Below are 14,590 nucleotides of genomic sequence, written 5' to 3'. Positions count from 1 at the left end.
AATTTTATCTTAGATTCCAAAATATAGAAGAAGAAAAAGGACAAGATTTGGTTGCGATAATGGTAGGAATCTTGGCGGAGGCGCTCGAGATAACAGAAGAGAAGATGATGGATGGAATTGATGAGATATATCGAGTTTTTACAAGATATGCGATGAGAAATAACCTACCCAGAGAAGTTCATATTAGATTTATTAAAAAATCTTTGAAGACACAAATATTGCAAGTAGCAAGAGAGAAGCCACTGAAATACAAAAGTAAAGAAATTTTGGTTTTAAAACAAATACCTAGAAGAGTGAGAGAGATGAGAAGAGAATACCGATTCCTGACTAAAAGGTTATTGGAAAAAGAGGTGTCTTACAGGTGGTTGATTCCAGAAGGATTGATGTTTACGTGGCAGGAACAGAGACATAGAATTGATTCAATTGAGAAAGCAGAACTGTTTTGCGCAGAGAGGTTTTTGGAGGCAGAGAAGGAGGAGCAGGAAAGGAGGTCCCATCAATTGAATCTCAAGAGGAACAAATGGAGGTTGGAAAAGAAGAAGGTGCAGTAGGTGGACAAGTGGATATTAAAGATCAACGTGAGGCAAGACCCACTAGAGTGGTTAAATCTAAATATAAAGCATAATTATGGAAGAAAAAAAATTGATTACAATGAATATAAATGGACTGAACTCAGCTGCTAAGAGAAGGAAGATTTTCCATAAATTAATGAAATTAAGGTTCGACATAATTTGTTTACAAGAAGTTCATATTAAAAAGCAACATGAACAATTGTTATTACAACCAAAATTAGGGAAATTGTTTACCTCTTTGACACAATCCAAGAAAAGAGGGGTGGTTTTATATATTAAAGAGGCCATTCCAGCAAAAATGATTTATACAGATGATGATGGGAGAATATTAATGGTAGAAATAATGGACAATAATAGAAAGATACTTTTGATTGCAATTTATGCAACCGAATGATAAACAGGAAGAATTCTATAGAAAATTACATACTAAGACTGCGAACTTGACTATGCTAATGTAATTATGATGGGAGACTTTAATGGAATTGTGGATAATAGACTTGACTATATTGCAACAACAGTAAAGCATAACAGGAAAATTCTTCCTAAATCCTTTTTTAAAATGATAGATGAATTAACTTTAAAAGACATATGGAGAGAAAGAAATGTTAAATCTAAGCAATTTACGTTCTATTCAAATAGGCATCTATCATGGTCCAGACTGGATATGATTTGGATCTCAACAGATTTAATGTCTAGTATTCAAGAAGTAAATATTGAAACAAGTACTTGGGCTGACCATAACCCATTGACAATTGAATGGAAGGGACAAAGGAAAAGATCGAGATGGACATTAAATAATTCTATTTTAAAGGATAAGGAATTTATACAATGGATGGAGAAAGAATTGGCCTTCTTCTTTAAAGAGAACAGAAAAGAAGACACCTCAATACAGAATGTTTGGGACACAATGAAGGCCTATGTTAGAGGCTTGATAATAGACTATACAAGAAAAAGAACAACAGGAAAAGGCGAACTCTTAAAGCCTTGGATGATGAATATAAGGGACTTGAAAAAGAATTACAGAAAATGCCACACAGAAAAGATGTTAAAATGAAACTGGATATAACTAAACATAAAATGGATTTAATAGAGAAAGAAGAACTGGCACAGAAAATTAGGAATGCTAAACAGAATTATTTTGAGGATGCAAATAAGCCAGGTAGATGGCTAGCGTACAAATTGAGAAAGGAGAAAGAGTCGAGGAAAATACCGCAGTTAATAGGACGACCAAGGTAAAATTTGTTATGGCAGCAAAGAAAAAAAAGAGATTATTTATGATTTTTATAAGCATTTGTATAAGAAAGAAGACATTGATGAGGAGAAAGTTAAACAATACCTACAGAATGCAAATCTACCTAAGATACCTAAAGAGATTGAAGAAATGCTAGAAAGTAATATAACAATGATGGAGTTAAGTCAAGCACTTAAGAAACAAAATAATGGAAAGGCACCAGGTCCAGACGGGTTTCCTGTAGAATTTTATAAAATCTTTCAAGAATCACTGTGTATTCCACTGTTAGAAGTTATGAATGAAGTTATGTTAAAAAGATGATACCTAAAACATGGTCAGAGGCTTACATTACACTTATTCCAAAAGAGGAGGCGGACCTACTGCAAATCAAGAATTATAGACCGATTTCTTTATTAAATGCAGATTATAAAATTTTGCTTCAATATTAGCAGAAAGACTTAAAAAGTACTTGAATAACTTTATCCACCCAGACCAAAATGGGTTTTTGCCAAAGCGACAAATCAGAGACAATATGAGAGTAATTCTGGACACCCTGGAATACTATGAGGCACATCCTGAAAAGCAAATGGCTTTGATATTTTTAGATGCTCAAAAGGCATTTGATAACGTGAATTGGAGATTTATGTTACTTTTAATGGAACAGATGGGCTTTGCTAGAAGATTTATTCAGGCAATAGAAGCAATTTATAATGAACAAACAGCTAAGGTAATGATGGAGGGAGAATTTACAGATCCTATTAATATAAGAAAAGGCACAAGACAAGGTTGTCCTCTTTCTCCCTTGATATTTGTATTGACTTTGGAAGTGTTGAACAGAAATATCAGAGAAGATAAAACTATAAAAGGAATGAAAATTAAAAAGGAAGAATTTAAACTACAAGCCTTTGCAGATGACCTAGTCTTTATCTTGGAAGACCCTATAGAAACAGCCTCGAAACTGTTGGAAAAGATAGAGGTCTATGGGGAGGTGGCTGGTTTGAAAATAAATAGAGATAAAACAAAGATTTTGTCAAAGAATATGTTGCTGAAACAAAGGGAAGAGTTGGCAGAACTGTTAAAAATTCAAGTTACAAACAAGGTTAAGTATCTGGGGATATATTTGACATCAAGATGTAGTACATTGAAGGAGAATAATTATATTAAACTTAAACAACAGATAGCTCAAGACTTGAAAAATGGGAGAACTTACAATTGTCATTAATAGGAAGGATTTCAACAATTAAGATGAACATTTTACCCAGAGTCTTATTTTTGTTTCAAACAATACCAATTAGGCTTGGAAAAGAATATTTTGAGGATTTAAATAAAATTGTTTTGAAGTATATATGGCAAGGTAAGAAAGCAAGAATAAAGTTAAAGCTTTTACAGGATGCTAGATTTAGAGGAGGGTTTGGACTGCCTAATTGGGAGTTGTACTACCAAGCTGCAAACTTGACGTGGGTTAAAGAATGGATAACATTAAGGAAAACCAGATTGTTGACATTAGAAGGTCATGATTTGTTGTTGGGCTGGCATGCTTTTTATGGTACAAGGAACTAAAACACAGGGGTATTTTAGAAGGCATTATATACGGAGTCTCTGTGGTTGAATTGGGAGAAGATAAAAAAACAGTGTTATTTGAAAATTCCAGTTTGGTTATCGACGATAGAAGCGTTTTCTTATCCTATAATCTATAAAAAGGAACAAACAGTTAACTATGGGGAATTATTAGATGAAAAGGGTGAACTTAAATCGATGCAAAAATTGGAAGAACAAGGTATACGGATGAATTGGTTTTCATATTTGCAAATATATTCAAAGTACTATGAGGATTCCAAAGCAGAGGGATTTTATGATAAGCAAACTGACTTGGATAAGATTTTGATGGGTACTGATGAAAAGGTGATTAGAACAAACAGCTATTTAGAAGACTTACATGAGTAGATACCGTATACTGACGTTGGGTTGTTTTGATCGTTTTGCATTAAAATATTGAGAAAAATGTTGGTAAGATTCCCACTTATACTAAATATTTTCTCCTTATCATCCTGCTTTGGTTTCCAAACTTAAGTATGAATTTGATACTAGTGTGGAGTTAACTAGGAATAGAAGTTTCTGATAGCAGTTACTTTTCCTATGGCCAAATCTAGTTCAACTCGTACTGTTTGGCAGGGCAGATTTTATCAAATGTTATCCATTTCTGATGCTTCTAATTTAAATAAATGTGAACCATTAAAAAGAAGGACAGAGGAAATTGTTACGAATGATATGAACTGGGCCAATTTTAGCTTTCAACAAAGCCAAGAGAACTAACTTTACCAGGAAGAATGAAAGTTATCAGACTGGATATGACTAATATTTTTCTACCTGTTTGGTTTTGCTGTTCAATTAATAAAAACTAAATAAACAAGTACCACAGACATATGTACTTAGGACCACATTACCTTGTCAATGAGCCAATGTAGTCTTCAGTGGTGGGATTCAAATTTTTTTACTACCAGTTCTATGGGTGTGGCTTGGTGGCCATGGCATGGCTTGGTGGGCATGGCAGGAGAAGGATACTGTAAAATCTCCATTCCCTCCCCACTCCTGGGGAAAAGTTACTGCAAAATCCCATCCCCACCCCACCCCACCAACCTGCTTTCCAGCTCCATTCTCCTGTGCAGGGCAACCAAAGAAGACCCAGCTGATCAGCTAGGATCAGGAAGCAGAGAATAGATGGGGGTGGGGCCAGTCAAAAGGTGCTATTTGCCGGTTCTCCAAACTACTCAAAATTTCCACTACCGGTTCTCCAGAACTTGTCAAAACCTGGTGAATACCACCTCTGGTCTTCGGTAATACATGAGAGGACCATGGAGAATATACTTCTTTAGCAATATTTCTTTAGAAATATTATTTATCTGAGGTACTAAAATCTCCCAGAATGACTTAAGTTTTAGATCAGATAGACAGTGAAGAGGTAAATTCTCAAATATCTATTAATTATGCTGGGTAGAATTAATTTATTGGAATGTCTATGGAGATTCTTAGATATCCAAGTAATGGTTGCGCCAAAGGGTTTTTTTTTTTGGGGGGGGGGAACACCTTTAGGATAACTTATTGGAAATTTCAAATCAGCAATCAAGAATTCTGATGAATTTAATAGTTGCTGCTAAAGGAGTAGACACAGAAACTAAGAATTAGCAAATGTCAGTATCATTTAGATTTAATCATATTTTCCCAGGAACCCAGTATGTCAGGTGAGATTAGTTTATCATGTCATGTGACCATCAATAATTCATTCATTTCTTTTTCTTGACATGGTCCAGGTAGCACATGATTCATTTATTTTTAGTTAAGCTTACTAAGTTGTTGAAATAATTAGTGTGAAACTTTCCACTGACTTTCTACTGGAAGAAGCTAAAAAAGACTTAGTTTCTTCAAAGTTATAATGGAATAGAGAGAAATGATGTGATATAGGAAGTTTTAGCTTTATTACAAGCTGACATATTATGGGAATGGAAAGATTAAGTTCTAACCACATTTTGTTTCATAACTATAAGTCAAGAGTTTTACAAAGAATGTATTATTACTTTAAAATGCAGAGACATTTTGATAGTGAAATGCTGTGACTGGTTTTTTGACCTTTAATATCCATATATTCAGATTTTTCTTTATAACAGGAAGGACTGACAATGGTTTTCATAACACTAGATTCATGTAATCTAATAAGTCTGGGAAGCTTCAGCAAGATGCCTACAGCATCAGTTCCCAGCACTGGGAAATAAATCATATTACTCAAGAATACTTAGAATTGCTTTTACTCATAGGAAAAAAAAACATTAGAACAAGGACAGACAACATGATTCTTACGAGTAGAAACAATAAATCATACTAAATAAATTTTTTATTAAAATTAGGCTGGAATAAACATTCGGAGTGATTTTTCCAGCAGAATGTTGGAACACCCAGTACGTACCATTACAAATATGTCTTTTTAAAGAAATAGTTTTTTGCCATCAGTTTCATTAGCATTGGAGAATGCTGTTCATTCTATGTCAAAAGCTTTTTTTTAAAAAAAAAAAATCCTTGTCAGCCCACTCTTGTGACAATTGGATGCGGCATTTGGGTTTCTATTGACCAAAAGTACAAAGGTTCACAGATCAGTGAAAGTATAAAAATACAGGGGGCAGAGATCTATTCCCTTCTGAAATGCACTCTTAACATTTTGTCTTACTCTGTTTAATTGATGCTTTGTAGCGCTGTAGTCTGGAAGAAAAGTGGTTTTTTTTGCTGTGATGCTATCATTTACATCTGTAAAGAAAATATCTGTGTATTTTTTTTATAAGTAAAACAGGATTTATACAAGAAGTGATGGGAATGGAAAATATTAACCTAATGGACTCCTTGTATAACATTAAAATCCTATTTGTACTTCAGTTTAGTTTTTTTATTTTTCATTATCTAGTTCTTAATGTTACTATTTGTTTATATTTATACATCTAAACTTCCAGGCATCATTTTTAGTTTTTGTATTTAGAAAGAATGGCACTTAGGGTAGTGCAGTTCAGTGAATATTAAATACAATTTTGTTCAGTTACGTGGTTAGAATAGAAATATTCGTAGTTCAGGATTGAACTGTGGGGTCCTTTATACTCTTTGAGCTTGGTAGTTTTCTTGCAGAGATTTATTGTTTTCTTGCAGACACACTCTTGATGTTCCCTAGTTTGGTAATTAAATGTATGTGAGAAAACAACCAAGCTCAGAGAGCACCAAGGACCCTATATTAGATGGTTTTTAGATTGGTTGAAAATAAAGTTTAGAGCTAAGCATTGAAAGTTAGCCTCTCCCTAGCTAATCAGCTCTATTTATTTGAATAATTCATTCTGTATCCATTCTATGAACATTTTTTAAAAGATCCACTTTCAAAGGCCTTTCTTAACAATGATATTATCTGTAAATCATCTATTGCTTTCTGTAGTTAGTCATATTAATAAGGGAAGGATCATTTGAGATTTTTGGAACACCTGTGCTTGAAGTACTGCTTGTGGACAGCATCAGGTGATAGATAATTATCCAAGGAAGGGTCTTCTTAATTGTGATACCCAGAGTTTCAGATATCATGGAAGCTAAAAACAAGATGCAGTTAGAGGAGCAAATTTATCTTCATTCAATTGATAGCAATTACTTGCTGGATTAAATATCTTTCACAGACAGAATCGTGTGTCCTTAGATGGAAGATACTGGATTCAAGCCATTGTCATTTGTGAAAATTGCAGGTGTATTATATTGAATAGTTAAGATGAGGCTGAGGTCAAACTTTAGTATTTAGAGATTAGCAACATTGTCTTTGGACATGCCATGTAGACAACTATAGGTGTTTCATTCACACTTATATAAAATCCTTTTAAAACAAAAAACAACAGGGAAAATATTGAATTAGCTTTAAAGCAGAATTATTCTGCAGGGACAAAAAATCTTCATATTGTCTGACAAAAGTCTGTCTGAAACATTTATTGGCGTTGGCAAATTACTAAGGCATCCTCATAATCATCATTCATTGAATATATAAATTTGAAGTTGGTCGAGTGAATTAGAACATTTTACAATTGATTAGATGTTATAGTGTAGTACAGTGCTACACTCTACATATATGCATACACAGTGCAGTCTAGTGCAGTTTTTATTTATTTTATTGATCTTTCTGTGAACTGCCTAGGATAAGAGGGAGGGAAGGCTCCATTCTGCAATAACTTATAATGAGGGTGGGCTGCTGGGGGTTCGCAGGGTTCAGGAGATCCTCTAGCTATGATTCTGCACAGTTTGGAGAACTCCCAAATCCCACTCCTGGCTGGCCCTGCCCACCCCACTCCACCCCTCTCAGGAGTCACCACACAGCCCATTTTGGATGCAGGTAAGTGCAGGGCGTGTACAGAGGCTCAGGGAGAGTGAAAATGGGCCTTCGAAAAGTTCGGGAAGGCTAGAAATGGGCCCATTTCCAGCTTCCAGAGAGCCTCCGGAACCCAGGGAGGCCGTTTTTGCCCTCCTGAAGGCTCAAAAAAAAGGCCTCCATAGCCCAGGGAGTGCAAAAATGCCCCCCCCACCACCACCACTGTGGTGCAGGAGGCCAACTAGACCACGCTCACTATAGCCACACCCACATAGCACCTGGGCAGAGAACCCATTGCTAAAAATTTTGAAGCCCACTGCTGCTTATAGTTATTGCTATAGCAGCAATCACAGCAATGAAAATGTGCAATATATTTCTTCTGATTGTGGTAATACCACTAGTTGTTTGGGCTAGGAAGATCCATCTTCTTTCAAGCTATTTATCAACACATGTGCAATCTAACCATCTAGGGCATATGTGATGTTGCATTCCCAAGACAATTGATTCCCAAATTAGTGTAATGCTAAGCAAAGCAGAATTCTCAACCTTCAAACAGGAGTCCTTGACTATTATTAATTTATGAAACTTTGGCAATATTGCAAAATGCTTAAAGAAGGAGAAGATAAGATTGTGAACTTTAGCACCTCGGATTGTCACTGAGTGGGCTAGAGCTATTGTGGTTGAGTCATTGAGGTGTAATAGTTGGAAAGTTGGATTAGAACTGACTATATTCAGGTGCAATTCCTTATCCAGCTATGGGTGAGTATATAAATCACAGTTCTTTTAAAATTACAGACTCAATAGTTTTTATCAAATATATTAAGGCAAATTTGATAGATTTGTACAACATGCTAACCCATAACCAAACAAGCCACACTGTGTGTGTCATAGTATGATGTGAACTGAGCATTCTTTGAGAAAATGGTAATGGTGCAAGTGAAATGTTGGTGCCTTTTTATAACTAAAATCAGAAGTTAATTCTAACAAAATGTGTTTCTTTTTTTGTACTTTGTGATATCTTTATTCATATTTGGTTAGATGATTCATGTAGACTAATTTTAATTCAGTGGATAAGTGCTTGAAGGTGGCAGCCTATTTCTTCAGCTGCCAGAACTGCTGGCAGCAGGAAGTACAAGGCAATTAAGAGAATGTTTACTTTCAATAAGCACTGTTTTCTTTTTTTAAAAAAACCCCTCATAACTTGAGTGATAAAGTATATGGCAGAGGATGCCGCTGAGATTATAGTTTTATGCTCTTTTCCCTGGGAAATACCTTCTGTTGAACTTAATGGGGCCTACTTCTGGGCTAGGCTAAAATTGGAGAAGTGGCATTGGATTCTAAGTGAAACTTTTCTCAATCTTTGTATGAACATTCTGTCTCATCTATTTAGCCTTAGACCGCAGAGACAGATGCAGCTTTCTTCCTTCTTTCCATGGGCTTTGGAAAAACTTTTTGAGATCAAATCTGAAGGCCCTGCTCATCTTTAATGTCTTTTGTTTCTTGGCATTGATTTTGTGGATAATGGCCATTTTGAGCTCTCTCATAAGAAAACTTAAATGTTCATCATATTTCTGTTCATTTCCCACTTCAGTATATTTTCTACTAGAGAATAACCAAATCGTAGTGAGGAAGAATGTTAGACAAGTTTGAAAATATATTGATGGAAGTGATCTTAGTGACATGTGGCTTGTCTAGAAGTGTACTTGCATGAAAAGGGGTGCACTCAAGTGTCTCTGCCATCCAAAGTAATATTATTAATAAAACAATGTCCAGTTGTTCCTTGCATTTCATCAAATTTACTTAGGAGAATTGAGGGAACATCTTTGAAGGGAAATCCAGTTAGGAAAGCAGGCATCTGTTCAATTTATATTGGATGTCTCTTTTAAAAGATGAGGCTTGCTTTCTGCCAAACAGACTACTACTCTTCTTTTTTTAGTTTATAAAAAAGAGGCAACCTGAAGCATTTTCCAGGGCCACAGTATTTGCAAAGAGTTGATCATAACATCTATTTAGACTAAAAGTATTCTCTGATGGCATGGCTTCCTTTTTCAATTTTAGAAAAATCCATTGAAGACTCCATGTTTAAGATTCTGGAATGATCAGTAACCAAGATTTGAGTTTTAAAAAAAAGAGAAAACAACTTTATGGATTTCAAATGTGGTGTTTTTCTTCCTTCCCTCTTGCAGTAACATTATCTGCAGCTACACCAGCCTATTTTCGTGGATTCACATTGATTGCTTTGAAAGAAGGCAAAGAAGGAGACAAAGAAGAAGACCATGCTGGTACTTTCCAGGTGAGGAACAGTCTTTTGAACTATTGATTTAGAGATATGAACTAAAAGATGACCTCTGGCTTGGAAACAAGAGCCATACCTTTCTTTATATAGATTACCCATATCTTAAATTGTCACTGTAACAATGAAATAACTATTATAGCTTTAATCAAGTCAGATTAATGTGAGAAAAGAGTTGTAAGTAGGCTGTAGAATTCAACAAGATGCTGTTATATTCTTACATTTGTAATGCTATCTTTTGCCTGTTTACTTTGAAATCACTCCCATTGAAATTAGTGGGATTGTTGAGCCCAACTAAGGTATACATTTTGCAGCCTTAACTATTTTGTCAAACAAAGAATTTGGAGGTTGCCCTTGACACTCAGCAATTCCAAGTCCAGTTCAAATATTTTCTTGACACCATTATGTTTTTTTCCTGTACGTTCCAATGTCTAGACTAGCAACTCTCATTTGATCTTGGTGAGATTAACAAAATCTCTGCAGGAGATATCCAGCTATCATCTTTTGGAAGTAAGTCTGAATTATTTCAGTGTGACTTGCTTCCAAGTAAATACACAAGATCTGTATTTAATGAACTCAGATATGACTGCTCTTACAAATCTTAGAGATTTCTCAGAAAACAATTGTGATACTGTGCTAGGTTTCCTAATGATGCCAAGTCTAAGCAAAACCCCCAAAAAGATTTTGCATAGCAGCAAAAACGATTTCCTTCTGGACAGAATAAGCGAGGATACTCTTCATGTCTCACTTCTAGTGGATTTCAGATGCAGAAAGTAGAAAATTGAATCATTACAGTACAGTAATACTGCTAATCAGCTGTTCTCACAAAGTTTTGATCAAATTAATATTTAGGGGTTTTTTTAGTCACTGACTAAAAGCAATATGTACTTAACTGAAGTTGCAAATCAAGCATTAAAGAATGTAGTATTAATTATTGACCTTAATATTAGTAGTTAGAGGCAAGAACTTGATTCATGGATAATATCTTAATATACAATACAATTATTAATTAATCCTTAATGGCCAAAAGTATATTTGGGTGAATGGAAGCCACATATTACCATCTCTTCTATTAAAATAGTCTTTGTTGACAGACATAAAACCCATAGGATCAAAGTACGCATATTACTCCTTTGGGAAGTACCAGGAATACAGGAAGATTCTAATTAATTTTAGCTAGATGGAAATTAGTAATTTTATTCAAAATACAAAGAAAAAGATAAAATGCAAAGTAAATGAACTTCTCAAATCAGGGTTAGCTCTGTGACTTTGGTGTTAATATCCTTTTGGTCTGTCTGGTTTCATTAATAATAGGTAACAGAATTTGCTTTAGAAAGACTTTGTTTTTTGTTAAAATAAAAATGGGGAATGGGCAATATCATTGCTGGAAATTAGAAAGGAATCCCCAAAAAAGGAAATATGGATACATTATTTTCTACTTTTCATTCCTTCCTCCCTTTCAATCTGATTTATATTCTTCCTTGTATTATTCTTAATGAATTAATTATTAAGTATTATTAATGAATAATTGTTAATTATAATTTGTTATAATTAATTGAATATTAATTAATTAATTGTGCCTGCTAATTTAGCAGGGAAAAAACACATTGGGGGTAGAGAGAACCTGTGGATTAGGCTCCAACTGGAGATAATTTTTTCCCCTGCAGGTAAAACATAGGATTCAAATATTATTCCCCCCACCCCACCCCAAAAGGTTCTTCTGAGTGTTTTAGAAAAAAGAACTGGAAAGCAGAGATAGATGGGTTAATCAAGGAATAACTCTGGTAAAATTCTGGTAAAATTTAACCTGATATATACAGTAAAGATTTAAAATATTTGATTGTAAATGTATTAACAGCAGCTAGGATTGTATTTGCTAAAAATTGGAAAAATGAGAAAATACCATTACAGGAGGAAATTATTAAGAAAATATTGGAATGTGCTGAAATGAGTAGATTGACATTTGAAATGAGAGAACAAGAGGATAAACAATTTTATAAAATTTGGGATCTATTCTATCAATGGTTAGACAATAAAATACAGTAATGAAATATGTAGACTCTTAGAAAATAATAAATATATATAAAGATGTACTTCTTTTTTTTGTTATCATATCTATAAAATGTTTTTAGGATAGATTTGGGAGGATTATATGAATTGTTATAAAATAAACTAAGTAAATTATAGTTATCTCGCAAAGTATGAATGAACAAAATTATAGTCAAATGATTGTTTAATAGTGATACTAGGGTATTCAATTTTTGATTGATAATATGAGTTATTATGCAATGTAACTGTAATTGAGACTATGCAATGGATGCACAAAAAATTTGTAAACCAACCGACACACTGCTTGTACATTTATGAAAGAAAGTTGGATGTTTTTATGTTTTGTTTGTTTTTGTTTGTCTTTAAAAACCAATAAAACTTGTTATATATATATATAACAGAATATATATATATATATATATATATATATATATATATATATATATATATATATATGGATCTTTGGTTGTTGGGTTTTCTCCCGCGTAAGATTCGAAGTATCTAGGCAGCGTTTCGATGAAGTCTCATTCATCATCTTCAGGCTTCTGTCTCCGGCTCTGTGCTTCTCAGAGTAATGTGAGATTGCAGCTGCTTCCTCCTTTTAACTGCCAGTGGGTGTGGGACTTGATTGGGTGGGGGCTTGGCTGTGTTCTGATTGGGTGGGGGTGTGTTCTCATTGGTAGGGGTTTGACTGTGTTCTGATTGGTTGGGGGTTAGCCGTGTTCTGATTGGTTGAGCGTGTTCTGTTCAGGTGGGGGCTTGGTTGTGCTCAGGTTAGTCTTAGTTGCTGGGGATTTGAGCTGGTGAGTTGTGATCTTGCTGTTTGGCTTCTAAGTTCATGGTCAAGCATGCATATCTTACTGGGGCATCAAGTTTTCCTCAAATGAAATATTTTATATTACTTTTTTTGACAAACTTGTAAAGAAAAGACAAACTGTTGAGATTTTCGTATATTCATTTTGTTTGGCTAAGAATGCAGGCTTGTCAAAAAGCTGTAGCTGGTTAAATGAGAATCTGATAATTGGTCTTAATAGACTTGTTTGTTACAACAGCAAAAATGGCTGGACCACATTTTGTCTGGATTTTGGCCAATAGAAAGCAAAAAGATATCCCTGAAGGATAATGTCATTATGGAAAAAGCAAAAACAAATAAATTATTGACTTAATCTTGTTTGGCCCATTAGCTGGAAAAATACAATTTTGATTGAATTAGAATATTGACCAAGAAGTAATAATAAAGCTGATTGGCCAAAGTCAATTTCATGTCCTGTGGCTTTGAGGTGTTGGACCAGGGAAGAGGTCGTTTCTTCTTTTTGATTGAGTTCTTATGTTCTTCAATGCGTGCACTTATTCTTCTGTTAGTTTGTCCAATGTATGTGGTAGGGCAGGCAGTGCAGGGGATTTCGTATACTCCTTGGTTTTCTAATTCGATTTTGTCTTTGGGGTTTCTTAGGATGGTGGATATTTTTCTGTTTGTGCAGAATGCTGTTTTGATGTTGTGTTTTTGGAGGATCTTGCTAATTTTGTCTGTAGTGCCTTTTATATATGGGAGGAGGGCTTTGTCGTTTTCTTGTTCTCTGTCTTGGATTTTGGTTGGGGTTTCTTTTTGGATTAGGTGGGTAATCTTCTTTCTTTGGAATCCATTGGCTGTAAGTACGTTGGTGAGAGTGTGTAGTTCGGGTTTTTGGTGTTGTTCATCAGCTAAGCATTTTGTTCTAGAGATGAGTGTCTTGGCTACGGAATTGATCTGTGCTGGGTGGTGGTGTGAGAGTGCATGTAGATAGCGGTTAGTATGTGTTTTCTTCTGGTAGATGGTGTGTCCTAGGGAGCCATTGGATCTTTTGTATACCAAGACATCTAGGAAGGGAAGTTGATTGTTGGCTTCTGTTTCCATGGTGAATTGTATTTTGGGGTGTAGGCTGTTGAGGTATGTGAGGAAGTTGTTCAGTTTTTCTTTCCCGTGTGGCCAGATTATGAAGGTGTCATCTACGTATCTGAGCCAGAGTTTGGGTTTGTGGTCGTATTTTTCTAGAGCTTGTGTTTCAAAGTGTTCCATGTAGAGGTTTGCGATGACAGGTGAGAGGGGTGATCCCATGGGTGCTCCTTCTATTTGTTTGTATTTTTGTCCATTGTAGGTGAAGTATGTATTGGATAGGCAGTGGTTGGTTAGATCTAGGATGTGCTTGGGGGGTTGTATTTGTTTTGGATGGCTCTCAAGGCTTCTTTTATTGGCACTTGGGTGAAGAGGGATATGACATCGAAGCTTACTAGTAGGTCGCTAGGTTGTAAGTTTTGTTTCTTTATGATCTCGATGAACTGGAATGAGTTTCTTACATGTGAGTTGATGGATTCTGCATAGGGTTGTAGTTGTTTGGCGAGGAATTTGGCCAGGTTTTGTAGAGGTGAGCCTATGGAGCTGACTATTGGTCTGAGTGGGGTTCCTTCTTTGTGTATTTTGGGGAGACCATAAAGCTTGGGGCATCTGGATGATTTTTCTCTGGGTATGATTCCTTGCTGGATTTCTTCACTGATGGGGGAGGCTTTTATTTTGGATTTGGTAGTTTTTTCTAGGTAGG

The 14,590-nt window shown here is 35.1% G+C and overlaps 1 protein-coding gene across 1 annotated transcript in view; it reads left to right on the top strand.

Annotated features, from left to right (window-relative positions):
• The window catches only part of SPON1 (spondin 1), a 322,856-nt gene that overhangs the window by 10,392 nt on the left and 297,874 nt on the right, over positions 1-14,590 (top strand). The window contains exon 3 of the mRNA XM_087921181.1: positions 9,859-9,965. Within this exon, the coding sequence (XP_087777307.1) occupies positions 9,859-9,965 (107 nt within the window). The remainder of the gene's footprint in view (positions 1-9,858; positions 9,966-14,590) is intronic.

Source organism: Pseudonaja textilis, chromosome 1, assembly GCF_049901715.1.
Source record: "Pseudonaja textilis isolate UNSWEBS1 chromosome 1, rPseTex1.2, whole genome shotgun sequence".
Lineage (NCBI taxonomy): Eukaryota > Metazoa > Chordata > Lepidosauria > Squamata > Elapidae > Pseudonaja > Pseudonaja textilis.
This window is presented reverse-complemented; position numbering and strand designations above follow the sequence as displayed.